This window comes from Notamacropus eugenii, chromosome 6, assembly GCF_028372415.1.
Source record: "Notamacropus eugenii isolate mMacEug1 chromosome 6, mMacEug1.pri_v2, whole genome shotgun sequence".
NCBI lineage: Eukaryota > Metazoa > Chordata > Mammalia > Diprotodontia > Macropodidae > Notamacropus > Notamacropus eugenii.
The window spans coordinates 137486105-137506852 of record NC_092877.1 but is presented as its reverse complement, the minus strand read 5'-3'; the positions used below and the strand labels follow the sequence as shown (position 1 = coordinate 137506852).

General features: G+C 40.5%; 1 protein-coding gene across 2 annotated transcripts; it reads left to right on the top strand.

Annotated features, from left to right (window-relative positions):
• Nucleotides 1–1378: 1378 nt before the first annotated feature.
• On the top strand, nucleotides 1379–20245 carry UCP1 (uncoupling protein 1). 2 transcript variants are annotated; one of them, XM_072621104.1, is made up of 6 exons: nucleotides 1379–1744; nucleotides 5183–5381; nucleotides 9616–9810; nucleotides 9899–10000; nucleotides 11736–11916; nucleotides 16959–20245. In XM_072621104.1, the coding sequence occupies exons 1-6, from the start codon at nucleotides 1619–1621 to the stop codon at nucleotides 17083–17085; spliced, it is 930 nt and encodes a 309-aa protein (XP_072477205.1). In that variant the 5' UTR covers nucleotides 1379–1618; the 3' UTR covers nucleotides 17086–20245. The 2 variants fall into 2 exon arrangements, with proteins under 2 accessions (XP_072477205.1, XP_072477204.1); XM_072621103.1 differs by having other exon boundaries at nucleotides 9613–9810.
• The last annotated feature ends 503 nt before the right edge of the window (nucleotides 20246–20748 follow it).

The following is a 20748-nucleotide window of genomic DNA, read 5'->3' as shown; positions in this document are numbered from 1 at the left end:
TCCCTGGCATATCTTATTATCAATAATAATTCTCTACCATATCTCTTTCAAAGAGCTAAACAACACACTTTCAGGTCTTTGAATTAGAATGTATGCTCCTTGCATACAGGAATTATTTTATTCTTTGGATTTGTGTTCTCTGTGCTTAGAATATGTCTTGGCGCATGGTAGATGCTTAACAAGTACTTATTGGCTGACTGGCTGACTGGCTGACTGGACCATTGTTCATCCATTGCTAGTAGCCTCGGTGGATTCTGGACAACATGAGTCTGGGTCTGGAGGCACCTCGGGGAGCTATAGGGGACTGGATATTGGGACAAAGGTGTATGATCTGGAGAATATGATGTCCATGTCTTTCTAACTCCAAGCCCCGCTAGCCACTTTAAAATAACATTTTGCAGGGGCTGGACGAGCAATACCCATCAGAAAGACTGATAAAACATCAGCCCTGAGGAAGGAACAAAGGAACACAGTTTTCCGGTTCTTTTTGTAGTTGTATTATTTCTCTGGGATGCTAGGCTGCCATGTCTTAAAGGAGTGAATCTATAAAGATCTTACCTTTCAGGGGGAAAGGGAAGGAACAGGATCAGTTCATCAATAAACACTTACTAGGTGCCTGCTATGTGCCAGGCATTGTACTAAACACAGAAAATGCAAAAGACAGTCCCTGCCCTCAAGGAACTTACAAGTTTATACTTTTAGAGGTGGAAGAGATCTCAGGAGCCACCTAGTCTACTCTTCCCATTTTAAAAATGAGGAAACTGAGAACCAGGGTGACTTGCCCAAGTCCACACAGGAATCAAGTATCAGAGTCAGAATATGGAGCCAGCTCCTTTGTCCACTACATCATGCAGGTTCTGGGTGACTCATGGACTCCTTTTATCTAAGCCTTCCCCTACTGTGGGAGAAGATATTCTTGGGGTCATCAGGTCCAAGACCACAATTGACAATGGCCCCTAGCTGATCACTGGAACTGTCAGAGCAAATTCCCAGCTGAACTCCTTGTCTCTGGAAGCACAACTCACCCAGGGCAGGGATGTTTATGTTAGAACAGAACAGTGCTAAGTAGCAGCGAAAGTTGGAGGGAGGGGAGGGAAAACTGGAGAGACCCCAGGAGGCAACAAAGCGGGATGGCCAGAGGGCATCCCTTGGAGTCACCAACACCTGGGTTCAGATCCCATCCTTGATACTTGCTGTGTGGCTTTGACTTGCAGAGTCCTCATCTCTAAAGCTTGGTGAGGGGAGGTTGGCATGACTTCTTACATGTCAAGAACTAGAGGTGTCTACCTCTGGTAGTCCTACCACTGGCCCCTCCCCCAGTCATTAGCGCAGTCTGAGACTCTATAAAGAACCGGTCCAGCCCCGGAGGCATCGAGGGGAGTTTGTAGCTCGAGGGCTGAGCCACTCCAGGCTTCCTGAGGGCAGCGAGCCCTCGTGGGCGCCCACAGTGAGCGTGTACGTGCGAACAGGAACCATGCAGATGCCCAGACAATGGGCACCTGTCTCTGCCTCGGCCCCAGGGTCCTAGTGGGAGGAAAATCCTCCTCTTTCACTGCGCTCCCCTCCCTCAAACCCCCCACAGCAGCCTGTCCCGGTGGGAAACCCTAGCAGAGCCGTGATGGTGGGGCTGAAACCCTGTGACTTGCCGCCCACCCCGGGCGTCAAATTTCTAGGGGCTGGAGCCGCCGCCTGCATCGCCGATCTGGTCACCTTTCCGCTGGACACCGCCAAAGTCCGGCTACAGGTATGAAAGTGAGAGGGGAGACGGAGCGGGGAGGAGGAAGAGAAAAGAAGGGGAGCTTTGAGTTCCCTCTCCTGTGGCTTTGTCCAGCCTCGCCCCTCACCCCCACCCCCAAACAGGAGAGATCATCTGTTGCAAGTAAGATAATAAGATCCCTTCCACCTCTATTTAAACCTTGGCTGTTACTGATAGTCTCAGCTTTATTGTGTGCAAAATTGGGCATTTTGCAGGGAGCCCTGTACTTACTACGTATGGGGAGAGACAGCAACAGAGACAGAGCCATACATTGTGCCGAAAGATTTAATGCAGTTTTAAATTTTAAATTTAAATCTCAAAAGTCTTCATGCAAGTTTAAAACTTGAGTTTTAAACCTGTTTAACGTTTAAGTTTAAATCTTCATTAAGACCTTTGGAAAACATGTGTGTGTAATGACAAATATATTACTAAAATATGTAAATATATACATATCTTTCTATAAATATGTGTATAACTATATTGATATATTACTATGTGGGTGTGCGTGCGTGTGTGTGTGTGTGTGTGTGTGTGTAAAACCTATGAGCCCTGGCTCTTGAGTAGGAGGACCTTGCTCCCTATGTAGTAAGATCAAAGCGTAGTAAAATCAAGTAAGATCCCTTGATCTTAGGCAACATCACTTCACCTCTCCGGCCCAAGTTCCCACATTTTCCAAATGAGATGACTGGCATAGGGAGCCTTTAAGATCTCTTCCACATCTATGTCTATGATCAAATAAATGAAAGAATGGATTGAATTAGAAACCCATTCTCATATTAATTGGAGGATCATCAAGACAACCAGTGATTGCCTTGGTCAGTTTCTCTCCTTAGCCTGGCTCTGGCTCCAAGGTAAGAACCAAAAGGGAAAATATAGAGCTAAGTGAAGAGATTTTGAGAGTGGAGAGGGAGGGAAGACAGAGATATGATCATAGTCTTAGAGCTAGAAGGAACTTTAAAGGTCATTTAGTTCCATCCCTGCATTGTACAGATGAGGAAACTGAGGAGGTCAGGTTGCCAGGTCACATATACAGTCATGAGTGAAACTTTATCGGAAGCAGCTCAAAGCTTTCCTTTTCCCTTTTCCTTCATTGCTGATCCAGTCCCATGATCTCTGGATGCCCCTGAACTAAGATCTCATTCCCAAATTAGAAAGGCAGAGTGGTAGAGTAGTGAGAATGTTGGACCTCAGTTGGAAAGTCAGCTCTGACACTTATTAGCTATGTGACCAGGAACAAGACTTCTAAACTCTCCAAGCTTCAGTGACCTCAACTTTAAAATGAGAATAATACACTTTGAGGAGCTGTGAAAAAAGTACTTAGGACTCATGAAGCTTATCCAAGATGTGAAGATCCCTAGTCTCTCTGGGGCCTACAAACCTGAGTGGCTTTGTACAAATCACTTCCCTTCCCTGGGCGTCAGTTTCCTCATCTGTAAAATGAGATCAATTGGACTGGCTGGTCTCTGAGATCCCTTTTAGGTCTTTATTTGCAGTCCTATTGTCCTCTATGAACAGATTCATCACCATCACCAAATAGCTGTGTATGTCTTAATGGCAAGAAAGAGGTATAGTGAGGAAGAAAGCAGTACACAGAAGGACACCAGGAGGAGGCTGTTCAATGTTTACTTTTGAGAAATGCACATATTTTTACAGACAGAAAATTCTGCTCTTCATAGCTCAGAGAATATTTGCTTTGTGATAAGTAAAATCACATGTGTTAAGAGTGAAGATTCAAAATGTTCTGGGAGATGGTAATGGGGGAAGGGAGATGGGGATGGGACTAAACTTTATCTTAAGCCAATGAGGTCCCCCTCCAAGAAGTCTGGAGACAAATAAAATTGTCAGGAAGGGGTGGGGCCCCAGCTGGCCTCAGATGTCCCAACATGGCTTTAGTTTTAGGGCCAATCCAAGAAACAGGGGTGAAGGGATAAAGACAATCATTCAAAACAGCAATATTGAGACAGCTAGGTGGCCCAGTGGATAGTAATGGACCTGAAATTAGGATGACTCATTTTCCTGGGTTCAAATCTGGCCTCAGACACTTACTAGCTATGTGACCCTGGGCAAGTCACTTGACTCTATTTGCCTCAGTTTCCTCATCAGTAAAAAGAATTGGAGAAGACAATGGCAAACCACTCCAGTATCTTTGCCAAGAAAATGCCAAATGGGGTCATGAAGAGTTGGACACAAACAACTAGCTTAAAGTCAACTCTGACAAGTGAGATAGTCTAGTGAAGCCTCCATTTCACTTTCCAAGGGAAATCTTAAGTGAACCAATGAGATTTTGCCCAGTTTGCACTTTACAAATAGTGTTGCCACTATTCCCTCTGACTTATATACAATGTTATTGATGCCTTTTTGAAAAAAAACTTATTTAATTAATTTATTCTGAATAAATAAGATTTAACAAATCTTACCTAATTGACATCATTTATTTTTTACATCATCTTCATTCCAAATATATCTTTCTACACTCTCCTATCCAGTCAGGCATCCCTTGTAACAAAGATTAAAATGGAGGGATGGGGGAGGGGGAAAATGGAGGGAAGCAGTTCAGCAAAACCATGTCTGATAGTATATGGGGTATCTCACCCTCCAGGCCCAACCCCTAATCCTTGATCCCTGCAAAGAAGGGGGGGGGGGGGGGGGTAAAGACTTTTGTTTTTATACCACACAGTAATTTCTAGATACTCTCATGAATCTGCCTTCTCTTTCTCTTCCCTCCCCATTCCCTGCCCCTCCCCAATATTTCCAGTGAGACATCTTTTGTAACTAAGAGGGAAAAAAGTTATTAACCTGACACATCCATAGTCTGATAGAATCTGCAACAGTGTGTAAAGCTCAAATAGAAACAAGGCCACTAAACTAGACAAGGATCCCTCCAGGCTTCAGATAGACTTAGAAAACAACATATTCAAATCATCTGGTTTTTTAAAATTTATTTTATTAAATATATCCCAATTACATTTTAATCTGGTTCCTGCCCCACTCAGGAATGTGGGAGGCTGCTACAGGATGGGAATGGGGGAGGACAGCTATTAGATACCTCTGATCTACAGCATTACATATACACACACAAACACATACACACACACACACACACACACACACACACTATATCACCTGTCCAAGAAAAAGTTTTTCAGTCATTTTAGTTGTGTCCAAACCATTGTGGCCCAATTTGGGGTTTTCTTGGCAAAGGTACTGGAGTGGTTTGCCATTTCCTTCTCCAGCTTATTTTACAAAAGAGGCAAACAGGTTTAAGTGACTTGCCCAGGGTCACACAACTAGTAAGTGTATGAGGCCAGGTCTTATTGACTCCAGGCAGGGTACTCTATCCACTGTGCCACCTCCAAAGAAAAGAAGGAGGTGCATCCCTGTATCTCTTCAGGACCAAGCTTTCAACTGCATTTTCTGCCTTTTTAGATCCAAGGTGAAGCCCAGACCACCAAAGCTGTCAGGTATAAAGGAGTCCTGGGGACCATTATCACACTGGTGAAAACTGAAGGACCAAGAAGTCTGTACAGTGGGCTGCACGCTGGGCTGCAGAGGCAGATGAGCTTTGCCTCCATTAGAATTGGCCTCTATGACACCGCCAAACAGTTCTACAACAATGGAAGAGAAAGTAATGGGATAGAGGGAGGGTGGATTCTCGTGTTGTGTGTGTATGGAGTTATTTGTATATGTCACACAGTGACTGAAACAGTCTAATGATCTTAGACAATTCCATGTGGTAGGGTTAAGGACACTTAACCCATTGTCTGTCCTTTGTTTTCAAAGAGGGCCAAAGACATCATGAGGTGACGTCTTGATGTGTTGAGACAGAGCTGAGCAAAGTCATCAGCCTCTCTCTTCCAGAGTCATCCAAGACCAGTGGCAAGACTTAACATGTAAACAAATACAAAGTGCTGGAACTGGTATCAGGAAAGGATGGGTTCAAAGCCTCCTTCTGACACCTGCTCATCTGTTTGAACACATTCTCGAAGTCATTTGAAGTCACATTCTCGAATTTGGAGTCATAGTACCAGATTCAAATCCCAGATCTGACACTTATCACTTGGGTTACTTTGGGCAAATCTCTTCCACATCTCTGGCTTGTTCCCCCTTGGGAAAAATTGGGAATTGAACTAGATGACCCACATCTTTTCCAGCTCTCCTTCTGGGATACCAAATGTAACATCCTTGGAACCTAAAGGGTTTCCAACTAACTTTACTCATTCTAGTTCATTTTATTAAGATGGAAGTAGGAAAAAAGGCTAAGGATTTGCCATTTTGTACTCCAGACAAATAATCAAAAGGAAAAGGCTAGTTTGGGGGGGATGGGAATTAAATACTAAACCTAAAAAAGATTACAATAAAATGTATGTTGGTTCAATTAGTCAGTCAATAAGCATTTATTAAGCACCTACTTGGAGAAGAAAATGGCAAACCATTCCAGTATCTTGGCTGAGAAAACCCCTGGATACTATTCCAGAGATATGGTCCACAGGGTCACAAAGAGTCCCATAAGACTGAATGATTGAACAACAAGAAAGCACCAACTATGTGCCAAACACTGTGCTAAGCATTGGGAATCCAAAGAAAGGCAAAGCAGTTCCTGCTCCCAAGGAACTCACTCCAAAGGAATGGAGGAGACAAGATGAAAAGAAATAAGTACAAAAAGGATACATACAGGATCAATTGGAGGCAACTAGCAGAGGGAAAGCACTAGCTTTAAGGGGGATTAGGAAAGATTTCTAGAAAGTGAGACTTGAAGGAAGCCAGGGGGGCAAGAAGGGAGGGGGAATTCCAGACATGGAGGATAACACGTGAAAAGTGCTGGGAAATAGAGGATGGAACGCCATGATCAAGGAATAACAAAGAAGCTCCTGTTATTGGATCCCAGTGCACTTGAGGGTGGAATAAGATTTAAGAAGAATGCAGAAGTTGAGGGATGGGGGCTAGTTTATGAAAGGACTTGAATGTCAAACAGAGGATTTTACATTTGATCCTAGAGGTGATCAGGAGCTACTGGAGTTTATTGAATGAGAGTGGGGTGGGGTGACTTAGATCTTCACGGATGATCACTTTGATGGCTGGAGTGGAGAGAGATTGGAAGAGGGAGAATAACCAATAAGCCTAGTGCAATGGGCAGTGAGGCCCTGCAGCAGGGTGGGAGCAACGTCAGAGGAGAAAGGGGGATACATGGGAGAAATGTTAGGAACAGCAAGACTTAGCAACAGGTGGAATGTGGGGATGAGAGATAGTGAGGAGTCAAGGATGACACTCAAGTTTCAAGCCTAGGTTTTGGCCAAGTGTGATTTCTATCTTGTTTCAACTATGGCTTCATGGTGGTGACAGGAATCAATCAGTCCATCAATAAACATTTGTCAAGTGCCTACTTTATGCCAAGCACTGTACTAGTACTATCAGAACAGATACCTTAATTTTATGTTCTGTAATGAGTGTACATGTAACATGGCTGATTGTCTTGTTTCTATGATCTCTAGTTGATATTTTATGAAATGATACCTAAATAATAGAAGTAAAGAAGTAGGGCTTAAGACTTCTAGCCAAGTGAGTCAATATCTTTTCATAAATTGGTATATTTTGCTTTTATATCACCTTAATTTTCAAATCTATCCCTTCCTCCTCTACTTCCTGTACAACCATTTCTTCTAACAAAGAGGAAAAAAGCAGTTTGGCAAAACTGATAACATCAACTGAGTTTAACAATATTCTTACCTTGCAAAGAAGGGAGAGAGGAGCATTTTCTCATCTTTTCCTCAGGGACAAGCTTAATTATCATAGTTACATGGTGTTTGGATTTCAGTTTTTTGTTTTTTTAAGTGAATCAATTTTTTAGTGCAGAATCGACACTTTCAAATTGTGATGCTGGAAAAAGCTTTTGAGAATCCCTTGGACAGCAAGGAGGTCTCATCAGTCAATAATTAAAGAAATTAGTTCAAGCTATTCACTAAATGATCAAATACTGAAAGTGAAGCTTAAACTCTTTGGCCATATAATGAGAAGAAGGGCTCATTGGAAAAGACCCTGGTGTTGAGAAAGATTGAAGGCAAAAAGAAAAGGCAATGGCAGAGGATGAAATGGATAGATAGTATCATGGAAGCAATGAACATGAGCTTGGACAGACTTTGAGAGGTAGTGGAGGGCAGAAGGGACTGGTATGTTATGGTTTATGGGATCATGAAGTGTTAGAAATGACTGAATGACTCAACAACAACTTTTCTAATAGGGAGTTAGGTGGCACAGTAGTTAATGCTGAGCCTGGTGTCAGGAAAACCTGAGTCCATATCTACTCTCAGACTTTACTAGCTATGTAACCCGGGGTAAATGGCTTAAACTGTTTGCCTCAGTTCCCTCAGTTATAAAATAGGGAATTATAAAAGCACCTACCTCCCAGAGTTGTCAGGATTAATGGAGATAGCATTTGTAAAAAGTGCTTAGCACAGTGCCTGGCATACAGTGGGCACCATATAAATGCTTATTCCCTTCCCCTTCTCTCCAGCTTGCTCCTCCCCTTTAGATCCACATGCCCAATTGTAAGGAATTTGAGAGGGAAATAGTTCACCCTATTGAGCCCACTAGCATCTGCCCCTCATCACAAACGGATCAAGGTCTCAGCAAGGCTGGTGGATAGAGAGTCCCCTAGGAGGCCCTGTGTTTAGACATGATCAGAATTGGGGTTACAGTATTAAATTAAATTAACTACAAAAGGACATAGGTTATTCCTGTGCTCCAATGATTTATGCTTTTATCAGTATAGGTGTTCCCTCCACTAATGAAGTTTGCATTAAAGTAACAACATCCCTATAGCTTAGAAGGTGGCATCCAGTGAAAATTCACCACCCTTCAGCCAGCCCGGCAATGAGCCTCCCTAGACCAAGCTAGGCTGGACCTGACCAAGCTTTGTGTGTCTGTGAGATAGCTTTTTTGAACATAGACTCAAGTTCGTGCCCCAATAGTGCCTTAGAAGAGGACCTTTGTGCAGTAGAAATCCAATAGATATAAATGATAAACTTGGAGAGATGGTTTTTAAAAAGTGGAGTATCCGTACATAGAAATAAAAATACATATATTTGGTTTGGACCTGTAATTATATTAGTATGGAGAACTTTCTTCTACTTTATACAAATTAGCAAATTCTCTCTGACTTAAATTTTAAATCTAGAGAGCTTCCTGGAAGCACCTAGAGGTTGTCATTTGCCTATGGTCTCATAGACAGCATGTATCAGCAGAAGGAGGACTTGAACCCTGATCTTCCTCCAACGTTGACCACCTGTCTTTTTGGCAGAGCTACAACTAGGGCAGGATGATCTGGACTTTGCCTCAGAGCACCAAATTTAGAGGAAGTTTGACAGTTGCTTGCACTCAGTTACACAGAAAGAACAGATTTTAGCACCTACCTAACAAGAAAAATTAGTTTACATAAAAAGTTACCATAAGTAAGCCTGAGGGGTGGGGTCAAATACCTCCACAAAACTACTCTTTTGCCTCTTCACCCCACCCCCCTCTGACCTTTTTTTCAGTAGCTGGATGTCCTCAAATCTCTGCTTTGAGGCAGTATTCTCCCACTTCATTTGAAGGCATCATTCATCCTGTTTAACCTAGTGTGAAAAATTTCTACTTATGGCTTTACTCTCCACAAGGCTGAATTTGGAGCCAAAAAGGTCTGAGTTTGAAACCAGACTCTGACACTATCTGTGTGAATATGTGCAAGGTGCTTAATTTTTCTGAACAAGATCGATTTCAGATTTTGAATGCTCATTACTGTAGATTCATCCTAGAGAGATTTGTTCACCTTGAACTAGACTCTAGAATAAGTGGTTTGTATTTTTCTCCTTCTGGGGTGGCAGCAGCTGGAATAGGAAGCAGGATCCTGGCAGGGTGCACCACTGGAGGCTTGGCAGTCATAGTGGCTCAGCCTACAGATGTGGTAAAAGTCAGACTTCAAGCACAGAGCAGCCAGTCTGGTGCCAAACCCCGTTACACTGGGACTTTCCATGCCTACAAGACAATAGCATCAGAAGAAGGGAGAAGAGGACTTTGGAAAGGTAATGAATTTGAGTGTTGAACAGCAAACCAGTCCAGCAGCCATTCTGTCTTGTATCAGATTCATGCAATTATTTACTTTCTTTCCAGGGACAGCACCCAATGTGGCAAGAAATGCTATTGTCAATTCTGCAGAGCTAGTAACCTATGATTTAATAAAGGATAATCTTTTGAAATACAACCTACTAACAGGTAACATGTTATTTGAAATAACAAAAACAATCCTACATATTTTTTCTTCTCTTGGGGTTTCTCCCTATTAGTATAAATTATGAATTCTCAGAGTCAGTTCCATAAAGGCTGGAGCTTCATTTGTGATCTTTGTAGACCCAAAGCCTAGCACATAGTGAGTACTTAATAAATGATAATTTGATTGAACTGACTATTTTCACAATTCTATCAAGGTGCTTTCACTTTTCCAGTAACTTCGAAACATACAGTTTTCAGGATTGCAGACATCTCTCCCAGTGATACAGATCACAATTCATCCAAACCTTAGTAGATAATCTTTATGCATTACTGTGGCCAAAAATGAATGAATGAAATATATTCAAATCACCTGGTGGCTATTTCCTTCCTAAACTTCACCAGGGTGATGTTCAAGTTGCAGATGTTGCTGGGCAGGCACTTGAAATCTTTCTTTCTTGGTAGAGAGGACATGCCAGAGTCTAGGCTCCTTTGGTGTAACTCCTGAGAACCTGCTTCATTTCTACAACATGAATAATGAATATTGTAGTACAACTTCAGTAGAGGATGTATGTGCACACAGGCAGATGCACACAGTTGAATGCACACGAACACACCCACAACACACACAAACACACTTCATGTACAGATTTGTTTAGAGTGTTAAACCACTTTTTTTAAAGGAAGAAAGTGTTCCAGGTCCTGGTGGTGAGGGTGCTAGAAATGCAAACTTGCTACTTCATTGTAAACATCCAAATTTGTTGATTTCTTTATTTTAATTCAGTAAAAATATAAACTCCTTAAGTAGAATATAAGCTCTTGAAGTCAGGGACTAGTTCTGTTTCTATCTTTGTGTTCCTGTCACTGACTACCCTATACTGTGTGCTTCAAATATTTGTTGAATAAATGAATCTTGCAAATATAACATTATTTCCTAATTTTCTAATTATAACATTATTTTCTACATAGTAAGTTTTTTTAATTTTTTATTTTTTATTTTTTCCAATTATAGGTAAAAACAATTTTTAACATTCACTTTTTAAATTTTTTGAGTTCCAAATTCTCCCCTCTTCCTCCTCCAGAATTGCTTAATTTTATATAAGATGACGTGTAGTTATGCAAAACATATTTTCATATACATAGAAAAATTAATTAGAGTTACCTTGGACTCCACTTAAGAATCTTATTATAAGGTGGTTTCATTTCAAAGATAGTCATGTAGTATGGATCCCCAAGGATGTCATTATACCAGACTCTACAATAGTTACTAGATTTATATATTCTTCTCCTTAGAACATAAGCAACTTGGGTCAGAGTCTATGTTTTCTATTACTCTAATTCAATCTAGATTGACTCTATTGCTTGCTGACTTGGGGAAGAGGGAGGGAGGGAGAAAAATTTGGAACTTAAAAATCTTATAAAAACTGAATATTGGAAACTATTTTGTATGTAATTGGAAAAAAATGAAATACTATATTTACTAAAAAGAAAAAAAGGCTCTATAAATTACCTCATAAAAATAATTTAAGCCCATCTCAGTAGATCTAGATAAATAACACATTATTGAATATAGCTTACTTTAATCCCAAGGGCAGTATAATACAATCTGAATGTACAATAAGTATTTTCATGCTTCTGATATGATCAAGGAGTGTGCCAGCATCCAAAATAGTAACTAAAAAATTAGCAACTAAAATGTGCTTGCAAAGTAAGCTTTTCCTCTTCCCTTGATCAATTGTAGATAATTTACCTTGCCACTTTGTGTCAGCCTTCGGTGCTGGATTTTGCACGACAGTGGTAGCGTCTCCAGTCGATGTGGTAAAGACCAGATACATGAACTCGCCACCAGGACAATACACCAGCGCTCCCAAATGTGCATGGGCAATGCTCATGCAGGAAGGACTGACTGCTTTTTACAAAGGGTAGGACCTTTCATGTCTAAAACTCCACTTCGTTCCAGGCGTCACTGTTGGTGAGATATATCGATGTTTACTGTTTCAAGTCAGACTGTCCTGTTGCTGGCTGCATCAGTTGCAATACCAACTTTTCACTGCCTCCACTATCAGTCTTCCCATTGGTTCTGTTTAGAAGCATCTTATTTTTCCTGAGTATCACCAGCAGATTCAGAGTCTACAGGGACCTCCAGAAGTTGAGCCAGCATCTCCTTCAAGGATGCCAAATGTCACATCACCTAGTGGAGAAAGAGGGAAGCTTCAGGTTACACAGAAGTTTTAAGCAAGGGAAGCATTAAATCCATTCTTAACCATTCTACTTTTTTATTTCGTTTCCATTTAAAAGAAAAAGTAGGAGCTATATGAATTTCATATAAACCATTTAAACAGATCCTTTGCAAAAATTTTGTTATGTTTCTGCTTCTGGGTTGCATTCACTGCATACATAATGTAGAAAATACTGGCTTCATAGGCAACTGACTTATTCACTAGTGTTTCTGCTACTTATCATAGGATCTTGAGCAAATCACTTTATCTTTTAGGTAACATGGGATTCCTTCCTCTTTTAAATACAATGCCCCTAATAAATATTTAGTCTCCGGCAGAGGTATGTGGTGGCACAGTGTGGATGGAGAGCTGGGCCAAGAATCAGGAAGACCTCAGTGCAAATTCAGCCTCAGAACCACTTAGGAGTTAATGTGACCCAAGGCAAGTCACTTAACCTCTATTTATTCCAGTTTCCCCAACTGTAAATTGAAGATGATAATAGCATTGATCTCACAGGGTTGTTGTGAGGTTCAAATGAGATGATATTTATAAAAAGGACTTAGTATGGTGCCTGACACATAGTAGGTGCTTTATAAATTCCCATTACCTAGCTAAGATTAAATTTTCTTACTTCTTTAGAATACAGGGAAGCTTTTGCACACAGCAGGTCTTACACACACATACACACACACACACACCCCTAGGTTTCCGGGAAAAAAAAGAGAAAAGAAAGCTATCTAAGGATGCCATCTTTTTTTTCCCCTCAGTAAAATTCCCCACAGCAAGAAAAAGCATTTGAAAGCATTGCATTTGGTTTATTTTTTTTTAATATAAATTCAACCATGAGACACAAACAAGAAAAAAATTGAATATATCTGAGTCACTTTTCAATTGTGTCTGACTACTCATGATCCCATTTGGGGTTTTCTTGGTGAAGATGCTGGCATGGTTTGCCATTTCCTTCTGGAGAAAGATGAGGAAATGGAGGCAAACAGAGTTAAGGGACTTGCTCAGAGTCACACAGCTAGTCAGTGTCTGGGAGCAGATTTGAACAGGCCCAATACTTTATCCATCGCACCACGCTGCCCTCCTACCCCCAAATGAACACAGAATCACACATATCTACCACTTGCACTTTTAAAAGTTGTTTATTAATTTTGATAAGACCGTAACTAAAATGTTCTGCTTGTTTCTGTGTTCCCTTCTGAAATTTCTTTGAATTTTTCTTAATTTTGCTGCTGCTGTTAATAGTTTACAGAATTGTATATTTTGCTGTTTTGTTTCTTCTTTCGCTTTTCCTGGCAGAATTCTTGGCCCCGTTTCACCTTGGTCACACAAATCTTGGTAGAAATGAGGAGGAAAGGACTCCATTAGAATCCTAGTGTGCACGATAAAGCCCATTGTTCTCATACCCAATAGACCAGATCCCCAGGATCTGGGTTAACATGGACCACATTCTCTCTTGGGGTTTCTCATGAATCGTTGTTAATTCGTGCCCTCATCCAGGGTTTCTTCAGGGTTTTTCTCTACCCGGAGAACATGTGAATTTGCTTCATTTCTCAATTTCTGCAGAAAAGATAAGCGTTCTTAGCCCCCAATACAAGCACACAGGTTAATAATACATGCAATTTTTGGTTCAGTTGTTTCACTTGTGTCCAGCTCTTTGTGACCCCTTTTGGGGTTTTCTTGGCAGAAATACTGGAGTGGTTGGCCATATCCTTCTTCAGTTCAATTTATAGATGAGGAAACTGAGGCAAACAAAGTTAAGTGACTTGCCCAGGGTCATACAGCTAGAGAGACTTGAGGCAGGAAGACCCACCAGCAAATCATTGTCATAGTGAGGAGATGAGGGCCTATACCAGGTTAGTGGCAGTGGAGAGAAGGGGATATGTATGTGTGTATATATGTATACACGTGTGTATATGAACGTGTGTCTACATACACCTGTGTGTGTGTGTACACATGGAAGAAATGTCAAGACAGAAATGAGAAGACTTGGCAATGGATTGGTTATAATAAAACCTAGTATTTATATAGGGGTAATAATAACAGTATGACTAGGAGGTCTTCAATTCTGTTCAGCAGCACATGATTGGGAAGGGGGGCAGTGAATGATAATGAAACTGGAAGCAATCCAAGCTTGGACCTTGGTAAAACATGATAGGAGATAGCACAAGGGGGCAAGGAACTCTAGAGCAAAGGATAGTGTAGAATTCAATTGACTCATCAAGGGTTCCAGGTAGGGAAGGGAGTGATGGTCTGAGAAAAAAATTGAAGGATGGAGGAATTGGCAGTCATTATGAGGACAAAGGACAGATTTCAGTCAATGTGGAAGAGGGAGAGATGAAATGATAAAATGTTATAAGATAAAGGAATGTCATGGCTCATGAACATGAAACGTTTGTGACTTACAGCAAAATCAAGTCTACAAGTAAACTGAGGTCCTGGGAAAGAGAAAATTGAGGACCTTGAAAGATAGGGTGTTGAGAGAATGTCAATAATCTGCATTTTGACACAAACAAAATTACAGCTTTCATTTGTGTGGAAAGGGCAAGAGCCAGTCATATTCTCTGACTTGGTGAGATAAGGAAGGACTCATTATGGACTTTTAGAAAAACTTTTTGGCAGAATCTAGAAAAGCTACCTGTTTTGTTCCTAACCTTGTCCTATCTCCTTGTTTATTTTTTAGTGTCAGCAATGTCTATGGTGTGACAGAAACTAACACACAGGGGTTCTGGTACTGCTGCCTATCTTCCCTGGAACACCATATCTTTCCAGTCATCCAATTAGAATATTAACAAGATGACTGGAGCATCCAGAGAAGGATAGCTAGGTGGCACAGTGCATAGAGCACCAAACCTGGAGTTAAGAAGATTCATCTTCCTGAGTTCAAATCTGGCCTCAGACATCTACTAGCTGTGTGATCCTAAGCAAATCATTTAACCTTATTTGCCTCAGTTTCCTCATCTGTCAAATGAGCTAGAGAAGGAAGTTGTAAGCTTCTCCACTATCTTTGATAAGAAAATACCAAATGGGGTCATGAAGAGTTAGACACGACTGAAAATGACTCAACAAAAACAATTGCACATACTTGGGAGTCATCTTTGACTCCTCACTGTCCTTCATCGCATATATCCAGTCAGTTCCCAAGTTACGTCAAGTCTCCTTCCACATTTCTCTCACTCATCCCCTTCTCTTTATTTCTGTATTTTCTAGGTATTTAGTTGTTAGCATGTATTCTCTCCCATTATAGTAGAATCAGTTCCCTGGGGTAGAGACCTTGTTTTTGTCCTTTTTTTGGTACCCCATATGTAACATATTTCCTGGCACATAATGAGCACTTAATAAAGACAGTCTCTCAGGCCCTTACTTATCACCCCACTTCCTAGACCTTATCTTTAACCTAATTGCTCTTCCTGCCTCATCTTTCTCCTCTCTTGTCCATCCCTCACACTGCTGTCATACTGCTGTTCATGAAGCATAAGTTGGACCAGGTCACTACCATGTTCAGTGACTCCACTGGCTCCCTGTTTTCTCTATAAAATGTTACGTTAAAGCCCTTTACAACTCCAAACTACCTTTCTCTCCTTATTCTGTATTAGTTCCTCTCTCCCTACACACACACACACACACACACACACACACACACACACACACACACACACACACACACACACTTTGACTATCCCTCATTCATGGAACGCACTCACTCTGCACCTGCACCTCTTTAGAATCCCTTGTCATTTTTAAAATTCAGCTCAAGCAACAATTTCTAATTAGACTTTTCTTATACCCACTGTTGTTAGTGCATACCCTCCTAAATTACTTTGCATTTATCTTGTGTGTATTTGCTACAAATTTATGTCCGTGTTGCCTGAGAGAATGTGAGTTCCTTGAGGATAGGTACTGTTTGTGTTTCTGTCTTTATATCCCTAACACCTAACACAGTACTTGGTATATAGTAGATGCTTAATAAATGCTTATTGTGGGGGGGAATGTCTGGTGTGAGAACTCCCTCCACCTATGCAAACAACTGATGCTTCTAGACTTCCTAAGTCCCAGAGAGTTGTCATAAACATTTAGAGCTTAAGTACCTTGGCCAGGGTCACGCAGCTAACATCAGGGGCAGGATCTGAAGTTCCAGGCTGGAAGTCTATTGTTCCATATGTCATTTATATATCACAAACATTTACTGTTTGTCCATGCAAAGGCATTTATGTGAAATGAAGTATGGGACAATCTGCTGCCATTGCTGGATGGCAGTGAGTCATTGGCATTCCACAGCCTCCCAAGAAATAAAGTGAATGCCATACAGAAGGCAATAGAGGTAGGTGGGAACAAGCTGAAATGTGTAATCCATGAAGAACTTCAAAGAAGAATAGTAGAGATAGCAGGAAGGAAATGAATGTGAGGGAGAGAAGATGAGCTAAATAGTTAGCATCCCACTGGCAGTCAAGAGAATGTGAGAAGATCCTATGAACTTATGGCAAGACGTAAACAAGACATCCAGAGTGGTTGGGCACAGATAAGCTGGGATCTGAATTAGTGAAGGCAGTTTCTGAGTTAGTGAGGTCACAGACCTTTCTGGGTCTCTGAGATTATCTATATAAATGCCTAAAGCATGGTATCAACCAGGTGCTGAAATGCAAAGCAGGGATTATCGAAGGCTGTCTGTATTATCTTAACTTGTAAGTTTAACTTATAAATTGGTGAATGAAATGACGTGGTGATATATGTTCTTCTAGGTTTGTGCCCTCCTTCTTAAGACTGGGATCTTGGAATGTTGTTATGTTCATATCTTACGAACAGCTGAAAAGGGCAATGATGAGATCCAGGCCAACTATCGACTGTGCCACTGAATCATCTTTATAAAAGATACTGGTAGAAATATTTAATGACTAATGGAACCAAAAGAGCTATTCCTTTCTTGCCATAAAAATTACCAAAGTATATTTTTTTGGAAGGCAGCGTGGCTCAGTGGATACAGCGCTGGGCCTAGAGTCAGGAAGACCTGAGTTCAAATGTGACCTCAGACACTCACCAGTTGTGTGACCCTTGGCAAGTCATTTAACCTCTATTTGCCTTAATCTGCTGAAGAAGGAAATAGCAAACCACTCCAGTTATCTTTGTCAAGAAAATCTCATGGACGATATGGTACATGAAATAATGAAGAATTGGACATGACTGAACAACTGAATAACATTTGTTTGGTACTTAGTAGGCTTTGGCGCTAAACTACAATGCAGCATGAGAAGTGTTCCTCACAGATTATGCCAGGAAGTAGCTGCATACAACACAGTGAATAGAGTGCTAGGCCTAAAGTTATGAAGACTCATCTTCCTGAGTTCAAATCTGGCCTCAGACACTTACTAGCTCTATGACCCTGAGCAAGTCACTTAAGCCTGTCTGCCTCAGTTTCTTCATCTGTCAAATGAGCTGGAGGAGGAAAGGGCCAACCACTCCAGTATCTGTGCCAAGAAAACCCCAAATGCGGTCACAGAGTCAGACACAACTGAAATGACTGAACAAAGCCCCATTTCATCCTGGAGACTAGATCAGAGATAAAGAGTTAGAAGGGATTTTAGTGACTACGTAACCCAACACGTTTATTTTTTTATTTTTAAATAATACCCCACAAATATATGTAAAAACAATTCTTAACATTATTTGGGGTTTTTTTAAGTTTTGAGTTTAAGTTTGAGTTCCAAATTCTATCAGTCCCTCCCTCACTCTGCTCCCCACTCCCTGAAATCATAAGTAATCTGATGTAAGTTGTACATGTGCAATTATGTAAAACATTTCCGTATTGTTTTGTGCAAGAACACAGAAGGAAGGAAGGCAGGAAGGAAGAAAGATAGACAGAGAGAGAAGAAAGAGGAGAGAGAGAAGGTCAGGGAAGTGAGGAAAGAAGGAAGGAAGGAAGGAAGGAAGGAAGGAAGGAAGGAAGGAAGGAAGGAAGGAAGGAAGGAAGGAAGGAAGGAGGGAAGGAAGGAAAGAGGGAAGGAAGAAAGGAGGGAAGGAAGAAAGGAGGGAAGGAAGAAAGGAGGGAAGGAAGGAAAGAGGGAATGAAGGAGAGAAGGAAGGAAGGAAGGAGGGAGGGAGGGAAGGAGGGAGGGAAGGAAAGAGGGAAGAAAGAAAGGAGGGAAGGAAGGAAAGAGGGAAGGAAGGAGGGAAGGAAGGAAGGAAGGAGGAAAGGAAGGAGGTAAGGAAGAAAGGAGGGAAGGAAGGAAAGAGGGAAGGAAGGAGGGAAGGAAGGAGGAAAGGAAGGAAGGAGGTAAGGAAGAAAGGAGGGAGGGAAGGAAAGAGGGAAGGAAGGAGGGAAGGAAGGAAGGAAAGAGGGAAGGAAGAAAGGAGGGAAGGAAGAAAGGAGGGAAGGAAGGAAAGAGGGAAGGAAGGAAGGAAGGAAGGAAGGAAGGAAGGAAGGAAGGAAGGAAGGGAAAAATTGTACGCTTTGTTCTGTATTCAGATAGCATCAGTTCTTTCTCTAGAGGCAAATAACATTTTTCATCATGAGTCCTTGGGGATTAACATGGATTATTGTATTGCTGAGAAAAGCTAAATTATTCACAGTTCTTCATACAATATTGCTGTTACTGTGTACAGTGGTCTCCTGGTTCTGCTCACTTCACTTCGTATCAATTTATGTAAGATTTTCCAGTTTTTTCTGAATTCATCCTGCTTATGATATCCTACAGCATAATAATATTCCATTACAATCATATACCACAACTTATTTAGTCATTCCCCAATGGATGAGCATCCCCTCAATTTCCAATTCTCAGCAATCACAAAAAGAGTTGCTATAAACATTTGTATATAAATAAGTTTTTTTTTTCCCTTTTTAAAAAATCACTTTGGGATACAGACCTAGGAGCCAACACCTTCATTTTAAAGATGAAGAAACTGAGGCACAGGGAAGCTAGGTGATTTGTCTGAGTCACATGGGTAGCTGAGCCAGAATTTAAACCCAAGTGTTCTGACTTGAAATCCAGTGCTCTTTTCACTGTACCACAAGGCCTTTGTTCCCAATAGAGGAAGAAACTGAAGTCCTGAGGAGTTCAAGGACTTGTCCAAAAGTACCCAGCTAGTTAGCGGCAAAGTCAAGGATTAGGAGTTTTTCTCATTTCAGGGTCACATTAAAAAAAAAACTTTTGACTATTTATTGACTATATATTTTTTTAAAAACCTTATTATCATGACACTTATGTTTTAGTCTTAGAATCAAGAAAGCAAAGACCATTATTCACCCTGATAAATACAACTGCTCAGATAACTTTTGCCATATATTGACAGTGCCACTGTATATAAACTTAAATGTACTCTTGTGGAATTTTGTGTTTGAATATGTACTTTACAAGGCAAATTTTAATTAACAAATGTATATATATATATATATATATACATACACAACTATATATAGAGATAGATAATTTTAATTAAAACTGTTGAAAAATATGAAATGAGAAAAATATTATTTGTAAATACAGACAATTCTCACTTTATGAAAATGCACTTTACACAAATTCAATTTTATGTGAAGAATAATGAAAAAAAAGACTAGAGGATAATATTGCTTGCTATCTCTCATTAGCTGTATGAGGGCCAAAAAAAAAGGGCCACTCAACCATGTCTCAATAGTTACACTGAAAACATTGCCCAGTCAACCACCAGTGATAAAGGCGAGGGGCAGTGGGTGGGGAAGGGACAACCTACTGCACACCTATGTTAACTTTACTGTACAGTGCTGTACATACTTTAACTTCATGTTACCTTTCATTTCATAATTCGGTTCATTATCATAGTACAGCATTTAATGCATCTGCATTTCACTACATGTTGTGTAGTTGTATAAGTTGTATATTATTTTGTGATTGCCTTTGTTATACAGCCTAAGTAAAGTGCATAGGTAAGGGCAAGTTTGCATTACGTAAAAATCACTTTATGTAGAGGTCTGTGGAACAATTCACTTACATAAAGGGAGAACTGACTGTAATTAAGAGCAAAAGATAGAAATAAAAATATTTGGTAATTATCCATTTTCTTACTTTATTCATCTCATCTTAATTATAATACCGTTTAAGCAATCAGCACTGCTCGATGCTTTTTTTTAATGTCAAGAATAATGATATCCCCCTGTGGGTGTTGCTCATCATCTTAATTAATCTGAGGACAGAGGGACAGTTCACTTACACAACATAATATTTCTCAATACTAGCTAAAGTTCTTGGGGATGCAACATGTAGTTATTTGGGCAAGTTTTCCTCACTAAAAACTACAATTTTTCTTGTACTTCTGGTGATTTTTTTCCATTTTTAAAAAGTCATTTGTTAAGGTTTTCAGATCAATTTTTCTCACAGAGAGATCTCTCACAGGATCTTTCTAGCTTATTTTTAACAGCATCATTAATAATGACAGTTGCCATAGATGTACCACTTTACATTCTCTTTTGACCCTCACAACCACTGTCTGAATTAAATATTATAGCTTTTAACCCAAGTTAGCAAATGGGGAAGCTCAGGCCACAAAATGTGACAT